The sequence below is a fragment of the Stegostoma tigrinum genome, chromosome 22 (assembly GCF_030684315.1).
Source record: "Stegostoma tigrinum isolate sSteTig4 chromosome 22, sSteTig4.hap1, whole genome shotgun sequence".
NCBI lineage: Eukaryota > Metazoa > Chordata > Chondrichthyes > Orectolobiformes > Stegostomatidae > Stegostoma > Stegostoma tigrinum.
The window spans coordinates 27,035,853-27,056,103 of NC_081375.1; the positions used below are offsets into that span (position 1 = coordinate 27,035,853).

The window sequence follows — 20,251 nt, forward strand, 5'->3', positions numbered from 1 at the left end:
AAAGATTGGTCACTCTTACAAGATTGTCACCTTCACATATACAGAATGGTGATGAGGTTTTATAGTTTTTCTCCCACCCACTTGTCTTGGTTCCAGTCTAACTGAGCATTCCTTCAGAACTGCCAGCTCCATTGGTTGTGGTGCTGCCAAACCACCTGTACAGTCTGCAACCTTTTCACCCTCTGCTTCCCCCAAGTCATGTTCAACATGGAGGAGTTAATTAACTAAAGAAGGTGGTAATCAAGGGGTGTCTTTAAAAAGAGCAGTCCAGTGAAGCCCAGGATTTTTGGTGGTCACACAGAATGGTCAGTCATTCTTTCTGTAGGCAAAGGTAATCTTTTAGTTTAGGCATTCGGTATTGATACTAGCAGGTGGCTGCACATTGTAACCTCATGTTAAAATCCACTAGAAAGAGATCTATAGAAATCTACAGAGCCAGTTGTATAGAAATTCCTTGAGCAAACTATTGATGGCATTGTTTTAGTAGAACACAGACAGCTGGAGGATGGACTAGAAAGATAATTGGAACAATTTCTGTGACAGCTTTAACCATAAGTATTTACAAGCATAAAACAGTCAGTGGTGTTTCATCTTCACTATGTAGGCAGGCATTCTAACATGATTCTGTAATCCTGATAAGCCAAAAACCTGGAAAATGTTTGGTCTCATTGTTCTGGACTACAATGGTGCTTCCTGAATGTTAAGATATGATCGCAGTTTAATGCCTCAGGCTTTGTGAGACCGCTGGGGTGAAAGTGGAGGGGGGGGGGGAAAAAGAGAGTCATTGACCAGTTGGTCTGAAGTGATTGTACCAGTTATGCTTGTACAAAGAAATTGGCCTCATGATTAAGCCATACTCACTGCCAGGAGGAAGTTTTGTTTTTTTAAAAAAGAAACGGCAGAGGTGGCTAGAAGTGGATAGGCAAGAATGTTGATTTTGTAGTTAGTCAGATTAGCCATGACTTAAATAGCAAAGTCAGCTCAAGGGGGCTAAAAGTCTGCTGATCCTTGTTCACATGTGAAGGGGCTTTGCAGTATCAAAAGCCTATCACAGCTGTGATGTGGCCTTGGATCTTGTGACCTGACTTCCATCCTGTAGTCTTATAGTGAAGACCCCTTTCTGTTGTAGTTTTATAGAGAGGAAACTATTTCTCACTTTTAAGAGGAGTAAAGTTTCACATCATGTTAAATATAGCAGGTAGAAACTTATGAGTATACTTACAATGCAGGATGTTTGATTGGAGAACATTCAGCATCTTATGTCCTGCTTTCCCCCCCCCCCCCCCAGGTGGAGCACATGAACTTACAGATGCGAGAGAGTGAGCACTGTTTGCAAGACAGAATTCAGAAACTTGAAAACATTAGAATTCAGCTGGAAACAGTGAGTGAACAAGTTACTTGGTAAAATATGAAGTAAATAGACACTAGTTTCTATTTTAAAACATGACACCATTTGAAAGTACTGAACTGAAGTGTCCTGAAAGCTACTATATAAATTCATATCAGTCTGTTTATTGTTATGGTTATTGTTTATTGTTATTCATTATGGTTCAATGTCTTGCATTTGATTTGCCCAATTGAACAAGCAAGCACACAAAGAGCTTGAAGTATGGAATCATGATTGAAAGTCTCAATTAGTTCCCAAAAGGATCTGTTTACAGTACAAAAGCAGTCTTTGAAAAAAGGTTTTTATTTAAGATGCTGGACTATTGGTTAAGCACCACAGTTTGGAGATGCTCTACTTCACCCAGTAGCTCACAAGAAAAGCCAACTCAGATTCATTTCCAGGTAATCATGATTACAATCTAGGAACACAGTACTAATGCTTCTCATATCAGACTTATGGTATTAGTGTTATACCATATGTAATAGGCCACTGGATGATATTTTCTCACTGGCTGTAAATTCTAGGTAGGAATCTGATGGTCAATGTTCATGCGCAAGGTACCAACTTCAGCTGAATGAGCTTGTGTGATTTAGATTTAGTTAGTGAACACCTGTTAATACATGCAGCAATATTTGAAATCACTGCAAAGTAACTGCATGATTAATTTAACTCATTGATCAAAGTTCTCATTTTCATTCTGAATGCCAAACTTTTTAAAAAAGGTGATAATCCTCTGATATACAGTGCACTATACAGTGCACTATGCCAGGGAAGAGATTTTTATTTTAAGCTAAGGCATAAAGCAGCTTCACAGCCTGTTAAATAACAAGTGTTTCAATGGACACAGCTTTGGAGCATCTATTACTCTTATGCCTTACAGTACAGATTTAATGTGTTATTTTATCTTATGCTATACAGAAGGCATATAAGTTTGACCAATTGCAAACAGCTAATTTGAAGAAAAGCAGGCTCAAAAAAGCAGCAAGTTTTTAAAAAAATTTAAATCCATTTTTCAGGGTAGTAAATCAAAACTTGTTTTCTTAATAGTTATACCTGACTAAAATGTAATGAAATAAAAACAACTTAGATTGCCACTGAGGTTATTAGTATTAACTAAATAGTTTGTTGTTTATCATCTTTTACAATTAAATTGTTAGGTGGAAAATAACATTATTAGCAAAGGTAATCATTAACCTGGTGATATTGTCCAGTGTGTTGTGCACCAGGGTGCAAATTTTAAGTTTATAAACCATAAATTTCCAGAAATTCTTTGCCTGTATGCATTTTGGGGAAAGCCTGAATTGTATCTAAGAATGACTATAAAAAGCATTGAAATGTTGTTTTTATTGTTGCCTTGAGATTGAGTTAGTATGTTTTTAGGAAAGTTGGGGACTCATTGCTATTAGACATGTTTGAATGAGTACATTTAGTAACTTTATAATTGATTTTGCAAAATTAAGCTGAACATCCTGAAGTATGTTCTGTGACAGGAGCTGAGCCATCTAAAGGCATCTGTTGTAACTCATCGAGCACTAGCTGAAGAGGAACTGATAAAAATGAGGAACCAAATTCGAATGGAGGAGGTAACAAAAAAATTACAAACATAGGACAAAGACTTCAGACTTTTCCAAATTGTTTTTCCTGTCTCTCCCTTCTTATTGCCTAGAAGGCCCTTCCCATTTCTCAATTTGGGCTTTTGAGCCAGTGCTACTTTAAACTGTTGAACCTTATTTCAAATTAGCTGCAATATGTCAATACCCATTCCTCATTATGTACAATCTAGATACCCATTTGGAAGATTTGACAATTTTCCCCAAAATATGTTTCAGTATATTACTTTAAGCAATTTTCTTATTTTATTTATTGCAGATCTCAACTAGTTAACTTCATGGAACAGTCACATTCAGAATCAAATTCAAATTCAGATTAAGCACCGTAGTATTTTATAGAAGTTTGATGTTCTAGTGGTTGCCATGTTTATTTTTAATCTCCCTGTTGAAATTACTTCCACCCAGGTATTGACCACTAATTTGTTTGGAAGCCATTCTTGTGGGAGGGAATTAACTGATTTCATGGCATGGCCTGATGGGAAATTGTGATTTAAGAAACTAGGAGGAACAACTCATCTGTTCCTTCTGGTCAGAGCAAACAGAATGCTATTTCAACACATGAGGTCTTGTCAGTCCACTTGGCCTGCAGAGGCAAAAGGGCCTTGGCAATTAATTGTAAAACTGGGGCTAACAGCCTTTGTGAATTTAGTCTAGCTGAATGCTGAGATAACTAAAGCAAGTATTAGCTAGTTCTCCAGCCTGGGATCAATTTTTATTATTTCATATTCTTGAAGAGGTTGAAGGATGGAACAAGTTTAGTTGAAAACTAACTCTATTTGCTGTAAAAGTATTCTCAATGTATTACCTATTGAAGGGGTGGTAAAACATGAAAGACATGCATATCCTTGAGGTTGCAGGAACTGTACTGACATTCAGACCTTGAGCAACATTGCATATACCTGAGCATTTAAGTGCAAGAATAACCAATGCCACAAAAATTGTAACACCAGACTTATTGAACTGTATCCCATCCTACCTAATTGTTTCTCAGCATTTAAAGTAGAATTGATTTCTTCCCTTGTTCTCCTACAGTGCTTCCACTTCTAAAACACCAAATATAATTAGCCTTTGAATACTTCCTTTTACTAGTCTTTTTGCTCCTTTCATGCTTGCTGTCTTGTACTTTCAGCGTAACTGTTCAGATTACTGGAGTTAAAGATATACAAGTGACTTGTGCAGACTACTAATGGCATAATAGCACTGATATTATTTCATTGCCTTTTATTTGTATTACAACAGCATAAAAATGTCTAATATCTCAGTTATGTCTGCTTCTCAACAGACCAGCTACACAGATTCCAAAAGGAGTAAGGAAGTGTAGGTTAGCAAGCTGTACTGCACTCGATGCTTCACAAAATCACCTTAAAACACTGTATAGTGTACCTCAATTTAATTTAAGCAGACTTGGTGATTATCCTTAATCCTAAGGCTCATACATTTTCAGGGGCTTACATGGCTACCAAAAATTGCAAAGTTAAAAAGTGAGCAAATTTACAAGAATTAGCATATTTCATTATTGAAGGAATGTGCTTTTTGTAACACTGCTTCTGTAGTCATAGCATAGTAATACAGTGAGAGCCCAATCACAATCACCTTGTTCTTAAAATTTGAGCACCTATTTGCAATCAAATTCTAACAGTTCTAAGCATTTTTTTAAATAATCTCCAAATTGTCACCTTTTCACAACCTTAATTTAAGGACATGTTTACAATATTTGCTCCCTGGTTCCTGTTCATTAGAAACTGTTTTACCTCATTGTAATTTTTCACAACCAAGTCCTTTTATTTTTAGGAAACCATTTCGTTTCTCAAATCTTCAGTTTACCTAGTCCTTTGTGGCTGTAGCCAACTAGGCTTGTTCACAAACAAATGAATTAAACCTGCACCTTTTATTATTCCCCTGTAATAGAGCATGCAGTACTGAATTAAGAAGGATCATCATAATTGGACTCAAACATTAACTCTGTTTCTGTTTACAAATGCTGCCAGACCTGCTGACTTTCTCCAGCACTGTTTTATACTCTTAAACTTCAGCCTGTTAGAAATGGTGTACAAAATTTACACTGCTTTGAGGGCATGCTGCACCAGATAAGTCAGACAAGTTAAACAAAGCCATATCTACCACCCGAAATAACAAGGTTTAGAGCTAGATCAACACAGCAGGCCAAAACAGCAGAGGAGCAGAAAAGCTGATGTTTCAGGCCTGGACCCTTCTGTGTTCGTCCAGCTCTACACCTTGTTGTCGTTGATTCTTCAACATTGTTGTCAGGTCCTGCTATCGCCATATCTACCACTTGCTTGGATAGTGAGAGACAGCATATTCTACTGTTCCAAGGAAGAGACTTTGTTATTTCTGTGCTATAATAATTTCTGCATTGACATCATGTCATTTTCTGGGCATAAGGACATGAGTAACTTCCATCTGCAAAAACCAGCCTTGAATGGAGTAAAACGGGATCAAGAAAGTTCTGGGTCCTTAGTTTCAGAATTAATTACCTCACATTTTGCAACATCTGTTGCATCAACTGCCTTTGTCCTTCCACCCCCCCCCCCCCCCTTCACCTCGATCTCTATTCTACAGTTTTTCCCACTATGCTTCTTGTTTGTCAGATGCAACTTCATTTGATGTAATGATGAAAGTGATGTTTTCCTTTTAATTCACTACTCCAGGTCAGGTTAAAATATAAGTTGCTTTTTTTTGATACATTGTATGACACCTGTAAACTGAAGATATTGATTAGGTTTGGGAGGAATGGGAGGTAAAATTCAGCTGCAATGTGAACTTTACTTCATGTTTAAGTTTAAGCTTTTACTGCAAGTGTGTTAAATTTGCCAAAATTCAGATCTGAGCAGGTTTAGACAAGATGTGGACAATTCAGCCTTCCTTCAATACAGTGTTACTGTATTGAACAAAAAAGTAATTTGGTGCCCTATGTACAAGATGGACTGCTTTTAAGACTTCAGTTTCATCTTGATGGACACCAATTAGTTCAACAGCAGTGTACTAATGTCAACCTGATTTTACATGAACAAGTTACTAGGAAACAGTGATCAGTCCAGAATTAATGTGTTTAACACTGCCATTGAGTATTATTTTTCCATCTATCCTTGAATTTCCTCTGTACTTTAGCAAGAGTTATTGGCCAACTTGGAAGAGAAACTTCATCTTGTTAGCCAGTCACGTGATGAATGCCAAAATCGATGTACTATGCAAAAACAAACCATCAATGACTTACAAGCAAAAAACAACAAGTTTACTTTTGAAGTTGAAGGTTTAAAGCGCCGTATTGAAGAACTCACTCAGGTAAATTTGAATGGTGCAATTTACTGGTTTATAATCTTAGAATCTGATCAGTTTTGGATTTTGCATTTTGTGACTATTACCAGAGCAAATTGTAATGTAGACAAGTTTTTTTGTAGTAAATAAAGTAGTATTAATTAGTGTTGCATTTGTAACCTGACTAATTTTATGTTACAACATGTCCTGAAATGGTAGATTTAAACAGCCATTTATAGAATGACCTGAGTACTGAGCTGTTAATTCTGCAACAAGCTGTTGATTCAAGTGGAACACTAATAAAAGCACTATGGGAAGAAACGATATAGACCCTTTCAATAGCAGGTGAAATATATAGGCCAGGTTATGCATGAGTTCCTGAAGTAAATCACTAAACCAAGGAAAGACCTAAGCTCCAGTACAGATGAGAGCAAGCCAGGGTTCCTTTTGATTGCCCTCATTGAGTTTCAACAGATGTAACCTGGTTTTGTCAGCTCCAACCCAAGTAGATTACTTGGTGCCTGGAATACTACTTTCTCCCTCCTAAGGCATACACCTGTCAGAGAAACATTCATGTACAGTGTCCAAGTTCTAAGTGCTCTTTACTGGTCTTCCCTGTTATTAGTAAGTTGTCCAGATAAATGGCAACCTGGGGTAGCCCTTTTAAGATGTTCCCCATGTCCACTGGAAAATGGCACAGGCTGATGATGCCCATCTTGTAGAGTGATAATTACTCATGGGGGTTTAAATTGCAGCATACTTCTGGTACTCCATCTAGTCACAATTGTAGGTATGTGTAGCTCATGTCCAGTTTTGTGAAGGATAGTGCTTCACCCCACAAAACATTATGTACAAGTCCTCTACAGAAGCAATTAGCAAGATATCCAGCTGCAAGAGATTGTTTTCTGTTTGCTTACAATCCCTACAAAGGGGAACTGAGCCATCAGGCTTCACAATCAGTACAACTGATGCTGCCCATTCTGCAAACTGCACTGATTTCATGAGATGGCAGTGATGAAATCATGATTGCCACCTCCACTTTCTCCTGCAAGGCAAACGGCACCAGGCAGGCCTTTCAAAAAATTGCTTCCTGGTCAGCATGTATATTGACTTTAGACCCTTGGATAGTCCCAAGTCCTTCCTGAGTATTTCACTGGGACTGCACAGAGGTAGCCTTGTTTAAAATTGAACAATGTTGAATCAATCCAGGTGAATGTTTTTTCCAACTAATCCCACCCCATAGGCTTGGGCCTGAGCCTTTTACTACCAGTGGTAGTTGTACCAACTGCTTCTCATAGGAGACAGGAACCAAAGTCATACCCTTAATCTGTAACGGTTCCCCAATGTATTTTCTTGGTCAGGTGCAAGTTTAAGAGTTGGAGTCCCAGGTGAAACTGGTTAATGACTGACACTGCAATCACAGATGCCACTATTGATCTCTGCAGGAACTGGATGACCATTTAACCAAACATGAACTTGAAAATTAGTTTGGATCTGGATGTCACTAAGCTATTCAATTGTTCCAACCCACATGCAGAGAGACTTTCTAGTGTGTACACTCTCCTGGATACTGGCCTACAATTTTTCCCTTACTCAAGGCAGGCCTTGCAAGACTCCTTTACTGTCTTCAGTCCACATACTGGCAGCAACAATGGTAGCTTGCTGGCCCAGATCCTGAAGAACTTTTAGTTGCTTGGCCAAGGCACAGCTTTATTGTGGGGTTCTCCTGAGGGCCAGCCAAGGGTTCCTCTGCTTAGGATGTGTCTTGCATGATGCTCTGCAATTGTCTGCACTCAGTGTTCCAGAGTTTAGCCAGAAGAAGAGGTGAGGGGGTCCACTTTTGTAGGTGATACCTATATCCATTATAGTGCCTGTTGAAGCCAACTTGGGCTTCAGCTAGTAGGTACTTTTGCATGGTTACACCATTAATCCCATATACCAAATGGGATCTCAGCATCTCATTCAGTGAGAACCCAAAAATCACATCATGGATTCCACTCATTCAGTAACAGTCAAATAAAATCCAAAGAGTGTCTCAATTAGATTGAGGTCATAATATTCCTTGAACAACTCCAACTGTTGGAATGTTCTAGTGGCTGGAGCCTTTGGGAAAGTTAAGCCCCTTATAACTGAGAAGGTTGCAGGTCCATAAACAGTCAGAAGTATTGCTCATTACTTCCCCCCCCCCAGGCAAAAAAGACATTGCTTTTCATCTGTGCTATTCTTTCCATATACTGAGCCCAGCCCTCAACAGCATGCAGAAACAAATGAGTCAAGCTTTCCAAATAAAGGCATGATGCCTGAAATGCTTACCCCAACTCCAAGATGACTGTTGCAAGAAAATGTCCTTCAGAGCCATCCTGTTTTCACTTATCACCACTGAAATAACTGCACAGAAGCTAGTATCCCATCACTATGTTATGCTTTATTTACTTATTCACAATATACTGGATTATGACCAGCCAACTCAGAATTCAGTTGCATGACTGAGGAGAGCTAATCTCCTAGTTATATTGGTCAGCCAGGGCTTTCCTGATTGGCCCAGGTTAACAACTGAAATCAACAACCTCATAGTCAATGAGGTCAACCTGGTTCCAATCGCAACCAATTTATGCATTGCAAATGGCAAACAAATGGTTAGTCAATTTCTTTTATTTTGTAGTGTTGGGTCTGGATTAACTAGTGGCCAAAACATAGGGAAAGCTCGATGCTCTTCAACAAATAGGAAGATACAGATTAAGTTTAGCGTCAGATTTGAAAGCCTGTCCAGAAATGCAGCTTATCTTCGGTACAGTATTTGGTGTCATCGTAGAATGTGTGCTCATTGGTGTTGGGATCTAAAGCTACAACTTAACTCCCAAGATAGGCATACAATGAGCTAAGCCAAACTAACACTAAAAATGCAAAATTTGAGGATGGAAATTTAATAGTTCTTCAGGGTTACAAATTAAACTGCTAAACTTTAGTCATGAAGCTAGATGCAAAATTAGAAAAAAGGAAATAATCTACAATCTAAAAGTGGGAAAAATCAGTTTAAACTTTCTGTCATCTGTCAATTAAAATCTGAGAAATGATGTGCTATCCTTGAATGACAGACACAAGTCAAATAAGGAATGGAATTTGATACCTTTGTTGTGATGAGAAAGTACTGATATTAGAAAGTCTTGTATCTGTTACAGCATGGAAATACGTTGTTGAACCAAAGCTGCCTTTCTACCTCTATGCAAAGCACCCAGTAAAACAACCATCAAAGACTCTCGAATAGTCACTCCTATGGTTTCTAATCAGACTTTTGAGTACCAAATCCCAGACTTTAGGACTAATTCATTTTCGTTCACTAGTTTTGTATCTTCAACAAAAGATTTGACAGTTTATTAAATACAAATTAACAATTAACATGAGCAGAAAAAAAATTTAAACAGCACAGTAAGCTGATTTACATCTGTGCTTTAAAGACAAAACATTTGTTTTCAGCTCCATTCACACAAAAGACAAACTAACACAGTTAAGGGATTAGTAAAAGAAAATAACTGAACTGGCCAGATTACATAAAATGTCTTTAATCATGTGTTGTTTCGCAGACATAACTGTGGACCCCTTTGCTGTTTTCCTGAAGTGTTGTTCAGGGTGTCTCCTTCTCAGTTCACCCAAGCAAAGACAGCAGTAATTCTAAATCAGCTTTCTACACTTTGAGCTCAAAAAATGTATCAGATTAGGCATGGAGCTTTCAAATCTTCATGCGGTCTCAGCAGCATTCCAGAACTTTCTCTCAGGTAATATACTTCAAAGAAAATAACATTAATTCTCATTCTGCCCTGATATACTGATCGACTCTCTTCAAGGCCTTAGTCACCATTCAACAGCAGCCATCTGCTTGAACGTAGGGTCTCCTTCAGACTTGCTGGTGCAAATTCCCAGATGTTGATCTCGTTAATAGTCAACTTCTGCCATCTGTTTAAACACCATGCTCTTTCCCAGGGTTGCTGTGTCTGTTAGAACCTTTTGATCAAGGCTCAACCTGCAATTAGCCTCCAGGCCAGGCCACAAAAAATAAAGTTTACTCGAGCTGTTCTGTTTTGAAATCCAAGTTGTCACAAAATCCATCAGTCATTTACAGGTCATAATTCAAAGTTGAAAAAAAGCATAAAACAAAAATAATGAAAAATCAGGTAAGAGTTCTAACCTCTTTAACAGTTAGCATGGTTTAGAGGTGATCTTATTTAAATTCTCAAGGGATTAAATAAGCTGAATTCCAGTACATCTTTAAATAAAACCTAAACTATCGAAGACACAGACATGTTTCATGATTTGGGAAAAGGGACAGTTGTTAAAATTTGGCTCACGTAAGGGGCGGTGAAGATGGGGACGAGGCCATCTAGAGTAGCGAATCACGTCTTCCTAAATTTTAAGCGTACAGTGCAAAATTCTTTAACAGAAGCAACTATTCAATAATGGACCGAAGGGTCTGTTTCCGTATTGTATGACTTGTATGACTATAAGATGAGATACAGTAGGAAGTCTGTGATTTTTGGGATTAGCCTAATAGATGGAAATGGCTGCAGGCAGAGGCAGTGGCATAGTGTCAATGTCATTGGCCTAGTAATCCAGAACACGGGCTAATGTTCTGAGGATGTTGATTTGAACTCCATCAATGCCAGATGGTGAAATTTTAGAATTCAATAATATCTCAAATAAAATGTTAGCCTGTTAGTGACCACATAGTCACCGTCGATTGTCGCAACCCCTCTGGTTCACTAATGTCCTTTAGAGAAGGAAATCTGCCATCCTTACCTGGTCCACATGTGATTTCAGATACACAGCATACAAGTGCCTTCTGAGCAATAAATGCTGACCAGTCCAGCAGTGCCCACATCTCATGAGGGAATATATTTTTTAAGAAGTTTGTCGTAATTGCATGTCTTTATGGAGTGTTGGGGGGAAGCAGTTATGCATGCCTGGTGGTCTGACCTGGAATTTTATCAAGATCAAGGAAAAATTTCCTCTGAAGTTTGCCTGAGCAGACAAAGATATCCCTTTTGTTGATGTTTTGCTGAAAAGGTTGCATTGCTAATAACTTTGGAAATATGGTCTTCCTACAATCTCCTTTTCAAATGTTCATCATAAAACATTTTGGCGTAAGATAAATACAGATCAGTGCAGCCATTTAGCCCACCTCAATCTCATTTAGCCTGCACAGTATGTTCCCACTACTTAGCCATTTTTATGATAAATCAATGTGGCCTTAACAGAACTTTCTCCCCACATAATTAGGGCCAGAATATGTTGTGTATAATATGTTCACTATTGTGAAATTACTGAGAATAGACTTGTTTGAATTGCAATCCAAGTGTAATAAAATTCCTAACACTGAAAATTCCATGTTCAGGAATTATCTGGTAAGGATCAAGAGAAAGTTGCAGAGGTTAATATTGTACGGGTAGAACTCCAGGAACAAATTGGTCATCTGCAAGCAGAACGAATAGCACAGGAAGGACTTAAAGAAAAGATTTCAGCTTTAGAAAGACAACTGAAAGGTATGCAAACGGGAAATACTTGCTTTATTAACTGTGAAAAGTATTCTGTTGTCAGCTATTATTGGTAAACTCTTAAATACAATATGGGTACATTGACTATTTGCCCAAATCGAAAGAGTAGAGCAACTGTTTTTTAAACATTTTAATGCATGAGTAAATTTTAATGTGTGCAAATCTTTGTCTGATAAAGAAAAAGCACTGTAATGGTGCAGCTGGCTGATAATCAATTGATCTATGACATTATACTTTTGTTATTACTAAGTAGGACCTGGAATAAAATTGGAAAAAAATTAAACTCTTACCAGTGCTGAAAAAAGAGAAGCCTAATTTGGGACTGAAATTTCTGTAACCATTAATTGCTTACTTCAGTTCACCCCAAAATACTATTTTGTTTAATGATTCCCAAGTCCAGGACTGAATTGAAAATAAAATTCTCCTCTTTCATTTCAGTACAGTCAAGTAATCACCGAGATGCCATGTTGGATAAGGAGAGCGAAATTAGCTCTTTATTGGAAAAAGTCCGACTGAAAGAGAACGAAATTGTGCGAATGAAAGAAGATGAAGCACAACGAGCTAGTTTCCTACACAATGCGATCATTTCCTATGTACATAGCTCTCCATATGGTGGTCAGTGTACAAAGAAATGAAACTTTACAGCAAAATGAAAAGTCGGCAACAAGTAAAGAGAGGCAGATTTTTTTCCAAATTTCAGATTACAAAGTGGTGCAAAATTGAAGGTGGAATAAAAATGATAGGTTTAGGGATGAAAGATTATGCTTTGATCTAGGTCATATCAAGCTTCAAGAATGGAATGATACTGGCAAATACATGATGCACTGTTTATATCCAGAAAAGGGTTTCTAAATTTGTGATCTGAACGAGCAGAACTGAAATTTTGAGATCACTACTTTATAAAGTTTGAGAAAAGAAACAGGCCTGAAAAATTGTCTTCTAGTATATTTCTTTTAATTTAACTATCATAACTTAACTATCATAATTGTGAATATTTTTGGTATGGTTTTGTATGTGTGGTGTGTCTGAAATTAGTTAGATTCAAAAGGATTTTAAACAGCTAGCAGGCTAAAAAATACTGTGGATGCTGGAAATCTGAAACAAATGGCTAACATAGTTTGCACACTATCTCGTTAATTTTTTTGGATACCTTGAATGTTTGAAGGGAGTTACACATTTAGTTGGGCCTAATGCTAAGTTTGGCCTCCATTTGCTAAACTAAACATAATTTGAGAGAATGAGGATTATTTGTTCTTGCATCCCAAAATCAGATTCTGAAATCCAAACTTTTTGAAATGTACCTATTAACCGTCACTGAATTTCACATGGTGGTGAAGCATTGGGTTCCAGTCTCAAAAAAGGCATGTTTTGATCATGTCCAATCTTAACAGAACTGCACCTAGGCCAGTGATGAGCCTGCTGTGAGAAGGTGGGTTGGCACCTTGAAATATTATTGTGTATGTTTGTATTCACTATTTTAATTCAGCATAGAATGACAGACTGGGTAACTCAATAGCTAAACCTAAACAAGTATCTTTAGATTGGAATTGTATTTCCCCACATACCCCAACTTTTAGAGCCACCATCCCTGCTTGGACAATCTGCCACTGCTAGACCCTTCCCTAAAATGCTTCAGACCTCCCCTACAAGGCCTCCAATTTTCCACCCTCCCTAACTCTTGGGAACCCCGGGGTGAATTTACCCTGCTCCATTGGACTGCACCCTCCCAAAAAGGAAGTCAGTCTGGTCAATCAGGCTTACTTATGCATTGGGAATTTCATGAGTGATGTCATATAGAAATAGGAGTAGACTGTTCAACAACTAAAACCTGCGTTCCCATTCAAATGAATCCTTGTTGATCTACTACCTCAGCATCAGTTTTCCACACTCATCATATCCCTCTAAATTTTTAACATTTAAACATGTTGAAAATTCCCACCCTGAGATCATTTATGCTCTAACGAACTCCTTCCCACTCCAATCTGCGAGTAGGTCAGTACAGTTAACATCCAGCCTATTTGAAACCTTATGTCTGTTTCTACACAGATCTTCTGCTAAAATTTCCTGCAGACTTCAAATGCCTGTCCTAAATCTAGAAACTTGCAGAAAACAAGTACAAAAGCCCCACCATCTGTGGGGTTAAGTGATTCTCACTGTCTTTTGGCATGGTGTCTCATACTAGAGCCTCTTGCATCTGCAGCAATTTTCCCATTATTATTCTAAACAGGAATATGCCCACTGGAAAATCATCCAGTGGAATGATGGATAAGAGTGGTGGAGTTTGAAGCATTTTGAGCACACTAAAACTGAATGCTTTTGTTCAAGTGTCAGTCTCAGTCAGAGAAATAGCAAAGAAAGTCATTGTAAAAATCCAAACAGTTCAGTTATGCCAAGACGAAATTAACTTTAGGCCATTGTACATCTAAAATTATGTACTGAAATTTATGCTAACACATTATTAACACAAGAAGTTCACCTAGCAAAGGATGGTCAAGGTCAAGGCCTGAGCAGGTATGTCTCAAGTGATTGAAGAGATTTGTGCAGTGATGCTTGAGCTTAAAACCAGTGTCCACTGTATGTTGTAGAAGAAGGCCATTTGGCCCATTTGTGCCTGCATTGGCTTGTTAATTGAGCGTCATTACCTAGCACCAATATCCTGCATTTTCCTAATACCCTTGCACAATATTTTTCAATACTTATTCAAACAATCATCCAATGTCCTATTAACTGCCTCAATTGAACCTGCCGCCGCCACCACATTCACAAGCAGTGCATTCCATACCCAAAAGTACTCAGAGTAAAAAAGTTTTTCCTCACTTCATCCTTGCTTCTTATGGAGATCACTTTAAACCCATGCCCTCTTGTTTGAGAAATATTTTCTCCCTACCTATGAATTAGTTACACCTAAGTTTTGTTGAGAAAATAATGCAATTTGCCTCTTAATCTGTTAATGTACTGAAATTGTCTTGCACAATATTCCTACTGTCTTGAGTGCACAATTGCCTGAAGTTAACTGTCATAGGCAGTTGATATTTGTGAAATAATTCCAGGATAATCTGCTGGGACATCTATCTGCTGCCTGAAAGCAGAGTCAGAATTGGGACTAGAGCCAGGTGTAGCCTAGGTCACGACAAGATTGTTCCCTACATACATCAAGTTCTGGGGAAACAGGGGAGGTTAATGGTTGCAGAGTCAATGATGGCCTGAGGGAGGAAAGGAATGGTTATAACAGGACAGTCCCAAGGAATGCATTCAGGTCCCAAATGAGTGCACTTGGCCTCTACTCCTTGGTCTGAAGGAATCCAGGTAAAAATTAACCTACCAGCCTAGTGTGTCTCAGCAGGTTTCTTTAGATGTTTACCATAGTGGACCAACCTGTCACCAGCTGTCCCTTCCACTCTGTCAGTCTTCATAGTTTCAGTATAAGTATCACTGCAGCACCAGTGATCTAGTCACATTGTGAAATCAGTGTTGAAAATAGCCCTATGCCAAACTAGTAAGGGCTTCAAAGGTTTGTCGAGAAGGTCTTGAACATCTTGATTCTCAAAGTTTGTGAAGGTTGGATTGTTTTTAAGCCATTTTCTTTTGGCCTCCAATTATAACGTCAAAGTAAGTGACTGTAATGCTTTCAGTCTGTTCCACCTAGTGGAAGGTGTTTCGGTTGTTAGGTGCTGATATTTATCATTTATTCACTCGTGCACTCTCAAGCACCATGTTGTTGTCTTTGTATCTCATATTAACTATTGACATCTTCCTCCTGCTACTCTTTGATTAGTATATCAGGCTTCGATAGTGTTTCATCCAAATGCTTTACTCTTTGGCTCATGGTATTGGTGCAAAATACATCTTTATTTCATAAGCCATTGCTAAAGATTTCCTAGGATTTTGTTGTTCCACTCAATTCAAACATTCTTCACAGGTGGTTACATACCAGCTATATTAATAAGAGTTTCATTTGGTCTGTTGCACCAAGCTCCTACTTGTTTTACCTTGTAAGAGGGTATACCTTTGTTAGATAGAGGTTGCTTTCAAGTTCCTGAGCCCTGTAGGAGTGTCAGTTTTGTGCTCCTTTTGGTATTGACGTGATGGCTTGATAACTGCGCTGTTACAAGATCTGGACCTCCCAGGTTGGGTACATTCAGGCTCCTTTTTTTTGGTAACTGGAGGACTATGGCTTAGAGGAAGAGGCAACGAAAAGTTTATAAAGTAAGGATAAGAATTTAAAGTTGAAGGTGTTAAGAGGTTGGCAATCTAGGCCAGTTACTGCTGCTTATCAGTGAATGGAACTTGGAGGATAGAACAAATTTGGATGAACTGAAGCTCTTAACAGAAGTTGCTTGCAAAATGGTATTTAATTTGTTACTGTAAAAGTCCGAAAATATAAATTCTTGCTGAATCATCCTTTCACCTGCCAACTAGAAGGTTGAATTTATTTCTTTTAAAATTATTAGTTTCTAATGAAATTCTAAAATTAGATTATTTCTTGAAAATGATCATGCTCTAGCACTTGTGTCTTGAAAGTCCTCCTTTCCACTAATCAACCTAAGCATGCATGTTGCTCAGGTCTTGCAGTATGTGGGCGTGAATGCTTCAATATCTGCAGAGTTCCAAATAGTACTAAACCACTGTATAGTCATCAGTGAGCCTACTCACTTTTGACCTTATGACAGATGGACAGTCATTGATAGAACTACTGAAGGCAGTTGATCTGTGGACACCACCCTGAGGGACTCTGCAGCAGTGCTTCGGGACTGAAATGATTGATGTTCATTGACTTCAGTTTTGCTGGGACTCGTTGGTACCACAAAAATGCTCACTCAACTCTGCTGTTCGTCCATGCCTGGACCATACCTGGAAAAGCAATCAGCACTGGGTGAGAAAATTATTGCTCAGTAAATGCCCCGTGAAGGCACTCTCAGTGTTTACTTGTTGAAGAATACTGACTGTATATTTAATTGCAAAAGTTTAAAAATACCATTTGGATTATCTATACCAATATCTATATCAGAATGAATTGTTCCCTGATCAAAGAACAAATAATTTAAGATCTGTCTTCAAGGGGGCTTCTTTAAAAATGAAAATTGGCAAACATTAGTATGCAGCAAGAATAGCTGGAATATATTTAATCCTTTTTCAATCCCAACCACCACCTTCTGCTTTCATCTTTTTTTCTTCTATGAACAGCTCCTCGTCTTGTTGGGTTACAGGTAGCTGGAGCCTTCCAGTGCCTTTCCTATGTACTTTTATTTGAAAATTTGGATACTGTCTAACAAGGAGTCGTTTCCCTCTGGAAAGGATCACATTCTGTTTAATCCTTGTTTCCATGTACATTTACAGTTCAAACAGGGACAGAAGGTCTAGCTGATTTTTATTTTGACACACACTTCCCTTTTAGCCAGGGCCAATAAGAGCATCTCAAATAAAGTTGACTATGGTTTGACAAAAATGGAATCTACCTAATTTATATACTCTTTTGGGGAGTCTAAAGGATATGTTGAGACATTTGATACATCAAGATATCAGGTTAATGTGTAAACTCTTCTTGTATGGATTTTTTTAATAGCATTTGCTAATGTTTCAACATGTAATTGTTTTCAAAACATCAGCAGCAGGTAGACTTTTCTTAGGACCTTTCCACCCATTGTTATCAAAGATAAAGACAATGACATTATTAAAGGGATGACAACCTGTTTTCCAAGCTATCCTGTATATTTACTAAAATTTGACTATTTAGTATTTTGTTTCTAATGAATGAACAAAACATGTTGATTTGATGCCTGAAATGCTTGGTACACATCAAGACCAGCTTCTTAAGGGCAAGCATCCAACCTCCAGCATTGTATCTCTGAGAGAATTATGTGAACACAGCAAATGGGAGTGTCACAGTGATGCAGATGGCAGGAATTAGATTGCATTTATGATTTACCAGGCTCATCATTTCAATTTCTAGTTCTGACTTGAAGAAATGTTGAACAGAAGCTGTCTACTTTGTCACAGACAACCACAAAGCAGCACCAGTGAAATCACGGGAGCGTTGATTTTTGGTTCGACAAAAGGAATAAAAGAAATATTCTCACTTTAGGCTATTTCTAATTCTTACAAGCAAAAAAGTGTGCAATTGAGCTAATTAAACTAAAAAGTGCTGGAAAGGTCTGAAAATAAATTCAGATTTTTTATTTGAATTTGTCATTGAGTGACCTGTGCTGGAAAGTGTGTAGATATATATATGCATTGCTTTTGAATGCATCACTTCATCTACATTGGGCAAAAAAGGCCTTTTTTACTTGCATAATTTTATTCTGTTTACTCCTGTCACTGAATATGCCTACAAGGTATCCCAGTGGAATCAACTAAACATAATATTTTAGCATGTCACCAAGTTCAGGTTTCTTATCAGCGATGAAAGTACATACCTCTTCCCCTGAGATGAAATATGCAGTTAAGTACCAAAACTAGTAATCTCATATCTGTATGCATGCGTAAGGAATTGTGCTGAAGGCCTAATATCTAACCAAAGTACATTTCTGCATTTAACAAAATTAGCACATACTTCTGTTTTGTGAATACTGTACCATGAATACCCGATTTACTGTCTTTTGCAGCATGTGCTTCTGAGCATAAAAATCAATATCTTCAAATATTTTGGGTTACAGTGGTTTTTATATTTTGCATGGCACCAGAATGCTTTTTGCCTGTTACTGCTGATTCAAAGAGTGCAGACCCTGATACAATGGATTTAGCTGATTTTTGCTAAAGTTACGTAATGTAACTAGGTGAAAGTATCATCTGACTTTACTTGGGGCCGTTTGCAAATCAAAACATTGTGTTGTATTTCCTTACTCCACACATTCTGAATATAGTTGAGTAAATGGGATATTTTAGCAACGTCTGAATTCATTTAGATCACAAAGCTGTTGTCATGCTGCTAATCAGTGCTCTGCAGAAGTATATTTTGGCATTTAATCAATCTAGCATTTGACAGTGTCATTTGATACCAGTTTTTTTTTAACTAGTTCCTTGGCCTTCATGTATCCAAAGATTTCCTGTACAATTTCAATGGCAGATGGCATTATGAATTTTTGTTTTAGCGATTTACTGCACCACAATGGAGAATGAGATTTCAAGCCAGTGGTATCTGTGGATTTTATTACTGCTTTGGTACCTTTAGTATTATTAGAAGTTGTCTGCTCTTGTATATCTCATGCTAACTAATTAAATTGCTCTATTGTATTTTGGAGAGTTTCAACGATTTGTTTGAGAGTAGTTATGGACAGATTACAAATTGTGGTTGAAATGTATTTCCAGACAAGTAGACGTTAACCCTTTACCTTCTTCAGTTTTGTCATCCTTTACTTGAAGGAAGTTCTGTATCATAACAGTGTTGGTATTCTTGCTTTAAAGCGCTGATTAAATTTAAAAATTTACCTATAGTTGCCACTTTGTGTACACTTGCAACAAATGTTCCCTTATTTATAATTTATCTTGCTCCCACTGAAATAATTGTACAGTTATTCCCATTTAAAGCAATCTCTGATGGTGCAATTTTTTTTGGTGTGGTTGCTATACATGTGTCTACTTTTGATGGGCATTTTCATTCCATCTGCTCAATCTGTGTTTTGTAACACACTGCTACTTTTCTTGTCACCTTTCATGAACGCCCCTACCTCTCTGTCACAGCTTTCTCAACTCCCATTCAGTCCTTCCTTTGCCTGCTCACACACCCTGTCTCCACTTCGTTTGCTCCTCTTTTTCCTTTTGCCATACATCTCTTACCTGACATCCATCTTCCTAATCCCTCCCTCCTTCTCTATTGCTACCCTGCATTCACGGCCTTCTTCACGGCAAGAGGGAAACTTGGAGCAACCAGAAGGGTGAGAGGTGAAAGGTAGGAGGAAAACTGCCTGCAGAACGGACTGAGGGAGTTGGGGAGGGAGTGAACAGGGTAGCAAGCAAGGGATCAATAACGGGAAGCAGTGACGGTGGGGTAAGTTAGTCAGACTAAATAATACTGTAGAGCATAGTTAGGCCAATTAGGTCATGGCAGCCATTTAGGTATTTAGTGTAAAAATTGCAGGTCAAGAATATTACTCACCCTTATTATGTGGTTTCTTATGGGAAAAATTATTTTTGTTTATCATCTCATTAATACGCCATTTCTTGGGAACAACATTAGTGTTAATTGAGTTAAAGCTCCTTGCATAAAGTAAAGTGTGGGGCTGGATGAACACAGCAGGCCAAGCAGCATCTTAGGAGGACAAAAGCTGATGTTTCGGGCCTAGACCCTTCATCAGATGCCCGAGTCTAGGCCCGAAACGTCAGCTTTTGTCCTCCTAAGATGCTGCTTGGCCTGCTGTGTTCATCCAACCCCACACTTTGTGATCTTGGATTCTCCAGCATCTGCAGTTCCCATTATCTCTTGCATGAAGTAAATA

General features: G+C 38.1%; 1 protein-coding gene across 2 annotated transcripts in view; it reads left to right on the forward strand.

Annotated features, from left to right (window-relative positions):
• Positions 1-20,067, forward strand: part of lrrc45 (leucine rich repeat containing 45) — a 70,304-nt gene extending 50,237 nt beyond the window's left edge. For both annotated transcript variants that reach the window (XM_059653708.1, XM_059653709.1), the window contains 5 exons: positions 1,289-1,381; positions 2,878-2,970; positions 6,127-6,300; positions 11,660-11,807; positions 12,258-20,067. In XM_059653708.1, the coding sequence (XP_059509691.1) occupies positions 1,289-1,381; positions 2,878-2,970; positions 6,127-6,300; positions 11,660-11,807; positions 12,258-12,454 (705 nt within the window). In that variant the 3' untranslated portion in view covers positions 12,455-20,067. The remainder of the gene's footprint in view (positions 1-1,288; positions 1,382-2,877; positions 2,971-6,126; positions 6,301-11,659; positions 11,808-12,257) is intronic.
• Positions 20,068-20,251: the final 184 nt, after the last annotated feature.